Here is a 14,012-nt window from a genome sequence, read left to right as displayed (position 1 = left end):
GGATGTATCCCAGTTATCCAGCTGGCCTAGAGGTAAAGGGTTGATGGTTGCTGGGGCTCTGTTTTGTTTAATGTCTGGCTCGAAACAGCACAGTAGCTTTACGGACTTGATCAAGTGGGATCTTGGCAGTGATCTGCCCAGGACACAGTGAAGGCCACCAGAAGGACGGTGCTGCCTTTTCTCTTGTGGAGTAGAGTGCTGTAGGAGGCCTGAGCCATAAACACTGTTGTCTACTCTAGACAAGAATTTGAAAGCTTTGGGGCATCCACTGCTGGCAGTTTGAATACAAGGGGCTGTTGATGAAATGGTGTGATCTGCCTGAATGTGCGATCAAAAGAGATCGCCCCCCCAAGTCCGGTGTATTTATTAATGCATGGCAAACTAGGCTGCACAGCATGGAGTGCCCAGTCTACTGGAATGACCTAGATTTGTGAGTAACCTTTAGCCATGGGTCTATGTGGATTTAAGGGTTCTGCCAAGTTTTTCTTCAGCACTATTTGCCTTTTGACCCACAGAGCAGCTTTGATGTTGACTCTGAAGGAGGCCAGACATCCTACCGTCCAGCATGAAAGATGATGTTATAATAGCAACAGGTTAAGACGAGAAATCAGACTAATGCAGAGCCAGAATGATAAAATGAGGGGGCTGCAGTGCCTGGGTTCTCCGACCAGTTAAACATCCACGAATCCTGTTTGAACAATGGAAAGGACTTGTGATTATATTGTTCCTTCTAAACTTGATTTGCAAATTTGCCATATCACCGGTGATCGCCCTGCAAGATCTGTCATTCTGAAGTTTGCTTTAGCTTCGGACCTCGGTGATGATATGTACTATGGTTATTCTATTTCTTCCCATTGAGCTTTCTTTATGCTTCCTTTCCTTCCCGCCACCCCATCAGGCTGAGCAGTACGTCAAGCTGTCTGTATTCATTTTGTGGCATTCAAGGCACGAAGAGAGTTCCTTGCTGAATGGATTCCAGCTGTGGACTTGACTGTAAAAGCTTCCCCAGCTGGCTTCCATATAATTAAATCTTGTCTGCATTTACTGAAGTGGCATTTCATAAGACATCTAAGTAGCAATAGCTGTTTAAGCCTGACAGGGGCATTTGGTAAGAGATCGTTAAAACAAAGAGTTTTACATTGATAAAATGGTGAGAGGGTTTTCTGTTGTTGTACGCACATTACTTCCTAATGCCCCCTGGACGAGCCTGTTGCAAAACTCATTCATTACTTGGAAGATCAGCATGTTAGAAAAAATCCTGCTTCCTTTAGTAGGCCTAGATCTGCTCATCTTTTCTTGGCGTTTGAGACAGAAGTTATGATGTATGCATCACCCAATTGTCTCCATAAATTTTAAATGGTTAATGATTCATTTTGTACCATATATTGGAAGAAACAGGCTGTTTCTGTTACATTCAACACTGGTGGTTCCATTGAGCAGTATCCTAATGGTTTATACTTTGCACAATTGTATGCCACATACACTAATGATGAATGCTTAGCCAGTGTATTGCTATCACCCTGAAGCAATGAATTGATATAGATTGCCATTACCATTATAACACACTTACAGCTCTGTTTGTTTCCAATTCACATTACTCAGTCCTGCAAGCAAATGGATTTTCAAGCAGTGCCATCAGGAGGAATCCGATAGTTGCAACTGAATTTACCTTATCACAATGTCTCTGATTCTGTGGTGGTATAACTGTGGCCTTCATCCAGATGACACAGTACATCCAGTATTTTTCTATTAAATTGGAGACAAAACTATGCACTATGCTTTCTGAATAGTACAGTTTAGAGCTCACTATTCCTTTTGAAAAGGTAACTTCAGTCTCAATTTATTTGCCAAACATTCACTTGAACTTTTCCTCTTTCTATTTAACTATCAATTTTATCCTTTTAAAACTGATTCTCTTATTCCAAATAGTCTCCTTTTTGCCACTTCTCAGCCCCATTAGCTTTTATGTAGCTAAACTAGTTTATAAAATAGTTTTATATAATTTTGTTTTCAGGACATATATTAACTTTTCATAAAAACACAGTCCTTAGACCAAGTGTGCAGCAGCCAGATTTTGAAGACCCTGGAGTATATAACTCCTTCATTCAGTAGAAGTATAAAATACATTTTATCTTTCCCAAATGCTTTTGCTTCCTTGACTTGCTTAATGAACATGGCAGTAGTGTAACTGACACTTCATATTGTTATTACAAATAGTTTTTAAACGCAGTGTATTATATGAGAGCAGTCAGATCAGAGGGACTCACTTAGCCAAATGGATTTTTGTTTTTCAGTTGATGAGCCAATGACCTCTTCTTGATCTTGCAAAGATACGAGAATTCAACCCATTTTCACTTGTGTGTTTTGAGTTCACACAGACAAAGCTGAAGGTCATTGCTCTAGATGCAAGAAGACGACAATTCCTGCTCATCTGTTAGCTTTCCACATATCACTTTGCCAAATTATTTTTTTTAATTTAGAGCCAGCCCCCACCGGTTGTACTAAATGAAAAGTGAATGTTCTTCTCATAATTTGCTGTTGTGCTTAATAATGTTTCCTTTGTTTCATCTTTTCTGCTTAGGTTGCTTTGAATGTTGCATTAAGTGCCTGGGAGGAGTTCCATATGCTTCACTGGTGGCAACCATTCTCTGCTTTTCTGGGGTAGCATTGTTTTGTGGCTGTGGTCATGTGGCTCTCACTGGAACCGTATCTATCCTTGAACAACACTTTTCCACAAACTCCAGTGACCATGCTTTGCTGAGTGAAGTGTAAGTATGCCACTCTTCCATTACTTCATGAAAGAATTCCAGCAAAACACCCCATCATGCAAAACACAACTGAGATTAGAGATGGATCCAAACTCTGAGGCTTAGGCTCTTTTCTCTAAATAATATATACACCGCACAAAGTGTCTAGTGTTATCACTTCCATGCACGGAGATTCAGCATATAGTTTCAGCCTGAATGACTTCTTATGCTAGACAAAACAGGAAGAACAGGTGTAAAGTCCTAACGGGAACACAGTTTGTCTCCTCTGTAACAGCTGGATCTGAATCAAATACAAAATGTCAGCTGTTTCCAGCTGGTGGGAGGGCCCTAAAAATGTAGAGGAGCAGACTGTAGGAAACCAAATCATCACTGGTGCAGAGCTACGTGCATCATCGCTAGTAACTGATTATGGGGAAGGCAAACTATATGCAAACAAGAGTGACACTCACTCCTGTGAAGTGAGTCAGCCAGCTGTGATGGGACACCCTTGCTGCACTCTCCTTCATTCTGCACATGCTACAGAGCTACACTAGTCAGAGGCACAGTGCAGGACTGAGCCCTGTAGAATTTCAACTACATGAGCAATGCCCCCAGACCCATGATCAATAATAGGACAAGAGCAGGTTGTGAGGAGGGAAGTGCATTACTGTGCACAGAGTGCCCAAGAGCTTTGATCTGAGGCTGGAGAATCCTACTAGCAATGGGATCACGTCCTGTGTTTCCTGGCCTAGCAAGGGATGGGAGCCCTGCATGCTCAGCTGTTGAAAGTAGGCAGGTAGAGCCCTTGTAACTATGCTTAGCTGCCCTCTTCTGCCAAGCCATTTCTTCTAGCCCCCAGCACGAGGCCATTGGTGTCGGGGGATTAAGAGGTGTGTTGGGTAGGATCCTGGTATGCTCCCCTGGTCATTTTTTACTTTAAGGCACATGGACTCTCAGAATTTCCCTGTCATCTTCCCCTCTTCTTGACAGCTCTCCCTGTACTTCATTTTATGAGCTACTGCTGGATCCCATTTATCGAGAAATAAAGCTTTTCTCCTCCAATCTTGTTCACCCGGCCCTTGATTGTCTGGTGACAATTTACCCTAGGCCAAGAGCTTATCTAATAGTATCTAAAAACCCGTTGACAAGGTGCTAGTATATTATGCATGCTATACACATGTATAGAGCCCCGCATGGATACAAAATTTGTATCTGCATCTGAGCCACACTTCACAGAAATGATCCGTGGATATCCATGGATTTGCAGGGCTCTACAAAGGCAGCAGAACCATAGCATGTATGGCGATGACATGTAGCATCACCAGCTGAGCTTCAGGAACTGAGTGAGTGTAACAAAGCCTAATGTGCAAAGTAACGGGGTTCATTTGTTTAACTGAAGAGGAAATCCAACCGACAGGGAGCAAGCTTTGCAAGAACTCTTGATAGCAACACATGGGAGAGAGCTGTTGTGACCAACTATCTATCGGCAACCATGGTTACAGTGGCACTGTTTCAGGGAAACGAGCAATTGGTACTTGAATTCCTATGGACACAGGCTGTGTGGAACCTAACGAGAAATACCAACTGTTAATGGAAATAGACAAATCTAGTTGGAGGGGTTTAAAAGTACCTGCAGATATTTTTTAGTAGGTTAGCACTCCTGGCTTATATTTTTAACCATACTTGATATTCTTGTACCTTTGCTATGAAATTATGGATTCACTCCTGCACTGAAGAATTTGTTAAAATTGACTGTGATGCTCATTCGCATATTCTCAGGAAAATATCACATCATTTTCATGCACTGTAAAATATGTATGTATGTAGATGAATTTGGGTAGGTGGTGTAAGAGGGGTGTGAATTTTGGAGCTGTTGATGCTGTCTCCTTACAGGCAACATGGCCCTTAGGAGTGAGCACAGAGCTAGGTGGCCAGAATATCCAGATTCTCTTCCAGCCTTTGCCACTTCAAGCATTTTGCTCCTACATATGTACCATAGCGCAAACATTAAGTTAAGGGTCACAACACCTTATGAAGTACAGAAATATCTCCATTTTGCAGGCATGGAACTGACACTCAAAGATCATGACTATCCTAAAGTCATACAGCCAGTCAGTGTAAGAAGCAAGATTAAAACCCAGATCTCTTGACTCCCAGGCAGGCCCTAGACCATTGTCCCTCTGGTGCACATCAGTTTCCACATCTGTAAAATGAGCATCATAAGGCTGGGACACACGCCCCTGACCCTCTTCTTTAAACAGATCCACAATATTTGAATAGATATTTGGCAGTATGAATTTGCTCATCCTTAATACAATCAGGTAAGACTGCTTTGTTTTAACATGACTCCAAGTCTGACTAACTTTTATTTCCTCTTCCATTTTAGCATACAGCTAATGCAGTATGTAATCTATGGCATTGCATCATTTTTTTTCTTATATGGAATAATCCTTTTGGCGGAAGGTTTTTATACAACAAGTGCTGTGAAGGAACTGCATGGTGAGTTCAAAACAACAGCCTGTGGCCGATGCATCAGTGGAATGGTGAGTACAGTACTGCAGCGGTCACCCAGCTACCCAAAGGAAGAATAGTAGCTGCCTTTTAATATTTTCTTCACATTAGCGAAGATCTTTGATCTGGCTTAGTTTGACTCTTATGCTGTTTCACCACAATGTTTTTGCCCAGTTAAACTTTTCATACCCACTGTGGAGGAAAAATTTTTCCACAACACCACAAAGAGAGAGGTATTCAGAATTGTGCACTGAGACCCATCTTGTCTTTGCACTTTGGGGAAGCTCAGCTGGATCCAAACTTTGCAGAATGAGTTATTTAGGTACTTACATGTTCTAAACTCAGCTTCATGGTTGTAGATTGTAAATTTTGTAATGCTCAACCCAGGTGCTAAGTACATTTGGGCCTTAAACAGTTGTGATGCTTGGAGTTGGCATTAGAGCAGTAGTACCCAGTCTGGGGCGTGCCTCCCTAGGGGGGCATGGAGGAACATTCGGGTGGATGCAGGGGGGCCCAGGCCTTCCCTCATGTGGGGAGGGAAGGGAGCGCCACCCCGCCTCACTCTGCCTTCAGCCCCACCTGCAGCTTCGGCTTCCAATCGCAGCTCGGGCTGAGAGCAGAGTGGGGTGGGGTGGGGTGGTGCTCCACATGAGGGCAGGCCTGGACAGGTTCCATTACAGGTAAGGAGGAGCACAACAGAAGAAGTTTGGGAACTATGGCATTAGAGACTCTTAGAGTAGTACTACAAAACTCTTCGAGAGTAGAGTTTATGCAGGATTATTTTAAAAAATAGTAAAACTTTAAATTTGTATAGTGCATTCCACCTGAGAGCCACAAAGTCCTTCAAATATCAATGAATCAAGCTTCACAAAACCCCTGAAAGCTAGACAAGTATTACTGTCCCATTTTTACAGATGAGAAACCAAGGCATAGAGAGAAAGCAACTGACTCAAGATTGCATACAAAGGGAATAGCATGTTTGTATTGAACAAAGAGAGTAATTTTTCAACTGCGTTATTTAATACACTTTTTTCAAAAAGCTAATATTAAATTAAGTCAGTTAGGTCATTTTTAATTTTAGAAGCATTTTATTTTCTGGCAAGTGTGACATTAACAAGATGACAACTGAATTATATCTAAGGCTTTATTTTCCAAAGGTCAGGAATGCAAAAATGCCTATACATTTGCACATCTCACTTTGAGTGCATAATTACCTGTGCATGTTAGTTAACTGCAATCACATAAGTGACTATTCATCTCCTTATGCATATACCAATGTTGCATGCAACTGTGATAAATGCATGTTCAAATGAGGCGCAAAAATGTAGTTTTTCCTGACTTTGAAAAATCTGACCACTCTTTTACTGTAGTAGCAGAGGTAGAAATTGCAACAAATATGCTAATTGAACCATCATAAAATGTGGGAATTTAGAAGTGACAAGTAGTAATAAGAGTTCTAAGAAGATACATTAACAATTAAAATGATGTTACTAATTGAACATAAAAAGGGAAATGTCTGTGTAACATTACAGATCTAGGCAATTATAATTTGTATGTAATTGTTGCCAGTGCAGCCAGCTCCCTCTTCCCATGCTGCTGATTCAGTTCTAGCAGATATGTTAGATTTCCAAGCTTCCAGAATGATTGATTGTTGGATGCCAGTGCTATAAAGAGGAGTCATATCAGATCATCATTAAGACTGCATTTTTCCTGGCCATCATAGGAGTCAAGGATTCCCATAATATTCATGTTGTGTTTAAAAAAACAAAAAAACAAAACAAAAAAAAAAACACACAACCTGCCAGCCCCTCTTCCTTCCCCTCTCCCCCCCCCACCATCATATCCTTACTGAAGTCAATGGGAATACTTCTGGAGTGAAGTACTGTTTAGTATGAATAAAGAGTCTGGTCCTATAGAAATAGACACCCATGACCTTTAGGCCTTTTGCAAGCACCTGCCTTCCCTCCCCCCCCCACGGCTTCTCTGCCTTTTTGTTCCACTGCAAAATCCATCCCACCAATCAACCCTGGGTTATCCAGTCTCTCTTTGCCTTGCTCCCATGCTGCTTAGTGTCTCTGGACAAAGTCCCATGACCATGTGGACTTTCTCCACTACAAATTTGCTCTGTCTTTCAGCTCTCCCATCAGCTTGACTGAGCAATACTCTTCTCCCTCAGTGACTCCCCCTCAACCCCAACCCTCCTTCCTCTTAACTTTCTTTTGGATCACTCTTTTCCTCATTAAACTAACCCATGCAGCCACTCAGATGCTCCTGTCCTTCAGATCCATTTCTACAGTAATGCTCATGGAGAACTGCCCCCGACAATGGCCTAGTAGAGGGCCATGGAGATTCTGATAGCTAGTTTATTTATGTTTTGTAGTTTAAAAAACCTCCTTTTTGATTTGGAAGCATTGAGTGGTACACATAGCTGGTCTGTGTACCGACAGGTTACCATCACTCTTAGCTTTGTCTTCCTTCCCAAGGCCCTCCATTTGTTTCTCACACCCTCTTGATTGCCTTGTCTCACACTAGACTGTAAGCTCTTCAGGCCATGGGCTTTCTATTCTGTTTGTACAGTGGCTAACGCTACTGGTCCCAAGTCCCAACTGGAAGACTGGGGCACTACTGAAATACTACTGCTAAAGTGGACGACTGTGATAGTAGATAGTCTGGAACCAGTTTCACTGATGCTGAGTTCTGCTAAGTTAAACGCTGAACTGCACAGGAGGCCAATACAACTGGAGAGGCCAAGGCAGTTACATTTCAGTAACAGCTTTAATTCCTCCAAGGCTGCTGAGGTTGAGGTAGGCTGGGTTTACAAAGGTCTGGCCTGGCATCACAGTCTCGCATCTATTTATGGTCACTGCTGCCAAAGCAAAGTTTGGCTACATGCTAAAATGGGAAAAAAGGTAATTTTACGTACAAAACAATGCCCATGTGGGATGCTCCCCTGGGGTCCTGAGATACCTTGCAACTACATACCCTTAGCGTGAAGCAATCTTCTTTATGCCTACTGTGGTTCAGCTCCCTGAAACCAACAGCTTCTGTCCACCAAGCAGTTACTTCCAGGTCTCACCGCAGACCTTGCCCTCCCTGTGCAGGTTAGTGCTAAGTACACACCAAACCCCGAGTCCTCCTTGCAGCATCCAGCCCCGTCACTAGCCACTCATGGTAATTACCAGGCAAACAGTCCCCAAAGAGACAGTGTACACACTGAGTGGTACAATTCAGGATCAGGTCCTTTATAACAAACCAGCACTAGAATCTACTTACTATAAATACAAATATGTTTATTTACAAAGATTAAGATTTAAGAGATAGTGAGCAAGGATAATGAGAACAAGTTCTATCTTACAGTCTAAACTTAACTGTAACAGGCTAAAATTCTTGTCTAAAGCAGTTTCTCACATAAAGCAACCTCTCACTGTCACTAGCCCACGTGGCCAGGATCCAATTTTCATGAATGCAAAAAGTGCGGTCCTATTAGCTTCCTCAGTGAAGGATGACAAAATGTCTTTTTGCTTCTTATATTTCCCCAAACTCATTGTTTTCTCCCCCGAAGACAGGATGATCCCTGTGGTTTCTTTCCAGGGATGCTGGCTCTAAGGTGTCTTCCCTTGTTCCTGTTTGTTTCACATCCCGCTTTGACCTGTTTTTCCTGTTGACTTTCACAGGGGTTTCCATTGCGTTGGCTTTACAATACTTAATCTACGTAGGAATCTAGGGAGAAATCTGAAAATACGTCCCTTTGTCTGGCAAAACCAGTTTTTCACCTCTGTACCTTAATACAAACTAGGAGGACGTATTTTCAGTACCTAGATATAACTTTTACAATATAATTGGTACATATGTTTCAATTAAGCTAGAGATACAGGACTAGTGCCTTCTAAATGTATTATTTATACGTATCAGGGTAGTGAACAGAGGTCTCAACCAGAACCAGGGCTTCGCTGGGCTAGGCACTAACTATACACAAAAGTAAAAAACAACCCCCTCTCCCCCCCCCCCAAAACCCAGTTCCTGCCCTGCAGTGTTCACCACTTAAATTGTAACGACACAAACAGCTCCCTCTCCCAATTCCCTACTGTGGCCCAGTGCTGCGGGCAGTCGGGGGTGTGTGTGTGTGTGTGTGTGTGTGTGTGTGTGTGTGTGAGGAAAGCCGAGAACAGCCGAGTGCTGCCAGCGGAGAAGGGCGGCGGGGGGGGGGGGGGGGGGGGGGGGGGTTGGGGGTTTGGGCGGGGGGGGGGGGGGGGGCGGGGGGGGGGGGGGGGGGGGCAGAGTGCAGGGTCCCGACTGAAGATTGATCGGGACGCGGGAGAAACGCCTAAATATCTGGATGGTCCCGATTGTATCGGGACGTCTGGTCACCCTACGCAGGAAGTCTGCGGTAGAGCATGGAACTGAATCCGATCTCCAGAAGCCCAGACCAGTGTGTTAACCACACCTCTCTAATGATGCTCTCTACATGCTCTCTAAAGCAAAATTTAGTCTAGCAAACAATTCAGAACATAAAATAAAATTAGGGGCCGTTCCAAAGCCAAAATCTAGTGTAGTATCTGTTTAATATCTCAGACATCTTCTGCAACGATATTAAATCCTGCCAAAGGAGGGATTCTAGATGTTTCATCTCATGTCTATGATCTTTTGTCTTGTTAATTTAAAACACTTTTAAACAGCTTGTCTTAGTTGATATACCCCTGCTAGGGTTTCTGGTGTCTCATTTTAGGAACCCAGATTAATTTTTCAGGAGACAAAAATGGGTTTCCTTAAATTTATGTTCAGAATTGACCCCACCATATCTCCAGAGAGATGTGCATGGTTTGATCCCCCTGCATAGTGTACAGCTGGCAAGAATTAGAGAATTTCTTGTATTTCTGGTATATAATTGATTTTTTAAAATCTGTTATATTTGATTTGTTGGCATTTACTGGTTTTAACTTAAAATCAGAATTCCTGTTTCAGTTTAGAATTCTTCTAACTGTGATTAATAAACTGCTCTTTCAGAAGACCAAGCTGTTTACTCAAGCAGATTAAAAATGGAGCATTTGAGTCTTACATGTTCACTACTGCCTTTGAGCCAAGTATTTGTTTAAAGAAAACAGCAAGCAAGAAATGAGAAATGCTGGCCTGGTCATTTTCCTACTGCCCAAAAGATCCTATTTACAAGGAAAAAATTGTATGGCAACTGGCTTTTAATATTTAACTTCCTGAAAATGACTTGTAGGAGCTTATTTAAAATATAGATACCCCTCCCCCCGGAGAGAGCATATTCATTCTGTTCACTTCAGAGAATTAAACTTGAAATGTGTTTTCTCTGCCCAGTTTGTTTTCCTCACATATGTGCTTGGAGTGTCCTGGCTTGGGGTCTTTGGCTTTTCTGCTGTGCCTGTCTTTATGTTCTATAACATATGGTCAACTTGTGAAGTCATCAAATCACTCCAGACAAATATGACCGCTTCAGGGGACCAGATCTGCGTGGATGTCAGGCAATACGGTACTTATTTTAATCCTGATTAAATTCTTTATTCTCTTTCCTTGTGCTATCTTCAGTTGGTTTGTCTGTCTTATCAGATGAACCAAAAAGCAGAGTATGGCATCTCTGAAAATGCCATTACTTTTTCAATTCATGCAGTTTATACTAACCTTCTTCCAGATGCATTCAGTTTAACTGAACAGGCAAATCATGTATCTCAACTGATTTTGTAGCTGTTACCCATATTATTATATCAGGTTTAAATATATAACAATCTCAAAATAAAATGCTTCAGAACAAAGTGGATACAAATTGATTTTTTTTTTAATATAAAAAAACTGAATTTATATTTAATTTTTATCTTTTAAACAGATTTTTAAAATTTGAAATTATGACAACCTATTTTAAGGCCTAAACTTACAATAATCTATTAAAATAATTTAAGTAATAAAATGCTGCAACAATGAATCATCCTCAAATTAATTAATTATTGGAAGGGTGCTGCTTTTTTCACTATATACAGAATCAGTCAAAAAATATTTAACTTTCAAGGTCAACTCAAGCTTTGTAAATGTTACATTAAAATAATACATTAAGTAAGCATCTGTATTATTTTCAGCCTCTACCGTGGGGTGACTGTAAGTCCAGTTGTTTGTGCAGAAAAGCTTTTGTCTTATTTCTTTTTGATTTCAGTTTAGTTAGCAGGTTCAGAGAGAATATTTTTTTCATTTGGACTAGTTCATTCAAACTTGACAAACCCACTGGTAGTTGAAAGCAGGTCAACTTGTTTTCCTCTTCCAATCTATGAATAAAAACAAGGTGATAGAGGATGAGATCTACTAACTCTAAAAACATGAAGGACATGGAGCCAGATTTTCAAAAGGTATTTAAGACACCTGAAGATGCAGATAGGCACCTAACCTGCTATGGCACTTTCAAAAATTCCATTAGGCACCTAACTCTCATTGAAAATGATGGGAGGTAGGTGCCTCATGGGATTTTCAAGAGCCCCTAAGCAATTTAAGTATCTCACTCATTTATTTCAATGAGAGTGAGGTGCCTCGTGCGATTTTCAAAAGTGCTGTGGCAGGTTAGGTGCCTATCTGCATCTTTAAGCACCTAAATACCTTTGACAGTCTGGCCCATGGTGACCAGAAACATTCTGTTAATTCAATAACTAAAATGAATGACCTTTATTTAATAACTCAGTTTTAAATGCAAAGCATTTTAAGCTTATTTATTGTATGTATCCAGCAGTTTAATTTTATTTAACTAGTAAAAAAATATATTTCAAATGCTGTTTTTGTACATTTAATTGAATTCCAATTTCCATCTAATTGCAAAAACCCAGAGTAAAAAAAAAAAAATCTTCATTTAGTTGATAAATGCATCATTTACCAACTCCATCCAAATGCAACTGGTCAAAAATCCAGAATAAAATTTTATTCAGTGTAAATGTGCAAGAATCCAAATATGCACATCAGAATTGAACAATCACATTCAGTACATGTGTCTTTGACTAAGGAATCATTAGTACCCCGCCACAGTATTTACTTGGCTTGGTGCTGTGTATTTTGGAATTGCAAAGCAGAACTAGAAGTGGTTATGGAGTAAATCCTGTGACGCTTTTTCTGCAGCTGTACCATGAATTTAAGATAAATTCATGTTCAGACAGTCTGCCCTTGCCACAACCACTAATTCCAACCAGCAGAGTTTGAAGGGCTTTAATAGTGTTGAAAACTCTTCTTTAAATTGTATTGTGAAGACAGACAATAATATATTTTAAAGTGATCAGCTGCAGATTAAAACTAACATGGCCAGGCCTACAAAATGAATTGAAAAACATGCTTGCAGTATATTTTAAATGAAAGATATTTACCTGTATTTAAGATTTACATCTGTTATGGGCCTAAAAGTTTAAACATTTAGAATCTTCCAGATCTCATTTACTTTAAAAACCAATAAGGTCAGTAAATAAGCATCTTGTTCATTATGGGGGTGAAAGGGGTCTGCAAGTATTGGATTTATACGTACCAGGGTTCACCTAAAATGTTTTCTACCCATTGGAAATGAAACAGGAAATACTGTGTTTTTGTAATTCTTCCCTACCACCAACTACACCAAAATAATGAAACCTTACTCAAGTGGTGTTTTGGCCTAGTAAGGACTTCAGTATTGAGCCCAATTCTGAAAGGTGCCACGTACCTTTTGAGAGGCAAATTGCCCCTCGTAATCGGGGGAGTTGGGCGTGCTCACATATGATAGGCCAACAGTGAGTAAAATCACCATTTGGCTGCCATATGGGAAACCTACATCTGAGAACATTTGGCAAGCAGCAGCTAGTCTTGGTGTATGGAGAATGCACAATCTGAGCGATTTCTTTGTAGTTTCTCCTGCCAACTCAAAGCTGTACTGGTCAATGTGTGGGTGCATCATAAGGGAACACAACTGGCATGTGGGTGGGGAGGAATAAGATTTGAGAGGAATGGAAGGTTATGCGTTGGCTGTTTAGAACTAACTGTACATTTTGCTCTGGCGTTGTCATTTCAGGTATCATCCCTTGGAATGCTGTACCAGGCAGGGCTTGTGGTCCAATTTTAGAGAACATCTGCAACACAAATGAGGTACAATAACAAATTACAGGGCTATTGCAGAAGCCAAAGAAAGTCATATTGGAAGATAAATGTGTTTTTCAGAAGCCTCTACTAACATGCCAAAACCACCATCTATGCAACAGTGGCAAATATCAATATTGTTAACATCTTTCTTCCTGCCATCCAAAGCCAGAAAAAAAACTGTTCTCTAACCAATTTTTTTAAAAGTCTTCTGGGCTACCTGTTCTGTAAATAACCAGTAATATAAATAGAGCAATAGAGAAAAAAAATTTTTTTTAAGAATTGGCCGTGTTTGCCATTTCAATGCAGAACTCTAACAGATTCAATTGTATTTTCCTCTAATCATTAAAATATTTGTTTTAATCTCTTCTTTTCTAGTTCTACATGTCCTATCACCTGTTCATCGTGGCCTGTGCTGGAGCTGGTGCCACTGTCATAGCCCTGGTGGGTAACATCCTCCATATTTCTAATGAAACTTAACACACTCCTTTCAGCTTTTAATAAGATATTAAACACCTTGAAAACAGAGATACCTCAAAGAAAACAGAGTGACCTGTTGCACTTAAGCTTGTAGAATAGTCACCATTATTTAGGTGCATTGCACCACAATGTAGCTTTCTTAAATTAGAACATCCATCATAAAGGCAAGCAAACTTTGAGGGGATA

At 40.8% G+C, this 14,012-nt stretch overlaps 1 protein-coding gene across 5 annotated transcripts in view; it reads left to right on the top strand.

The window, feature by feature from the left end:
* The window catches only part of LOC112117525 (neuronal membrane glycoprotein M6-b), a 130,832-nt gene that overhangs the window by 113,619 nt on the left and 3,201 nt on the right, over window positions 1–14,012 (top strand). For all 5 annotated transcript variants that reach the window (XM_024215494.3, XM_024215491.3, XM_024215493.3 and 2 more), the window contains 5 exons: window positions 2,582–2,768; window positions 5,134–5,290; window positions 10,581–10,752; window positions 13,282–13,355; window positions 13,725–13,790. In XM_024215494.3, coding sequence (XP_024071262.1) covers window positions 2,582–2,768; window positions 5,134–5,290; window positions 10,581–10,752; window positions 13,282–13,355; window positions 13,725–13,790 — 656 coding nt within the window. The remainder of the gene's footprint in view (window positions 1–2,581; window positions 2,769–5,133; window positions 5,291–10,580; window positions 10,753–13,281; window positions 13,356–13,724; window positions 13,791–14,012) is intronic.

This window comes from Terrapene carolina, unplaced genomic scaffold (genome assembly GCF_002925995.2).
Source record: "Terrapene carolina triunguis isolate 2854851 unplaced genomic scaffold, T_m_triunguis-2.0 Scaffold22, whole genome shotgun sequence".
NCBI lineage: Eukaryota > Metazoa > Chordata > Testudines > Emydidae > Terrapene > Terrapene triunguis.
The sequence above is the reverse complement of the archived record's forward strand: the minus strand, read 5'-3'. Positions and strand labels throughout refer to the sequence as shown.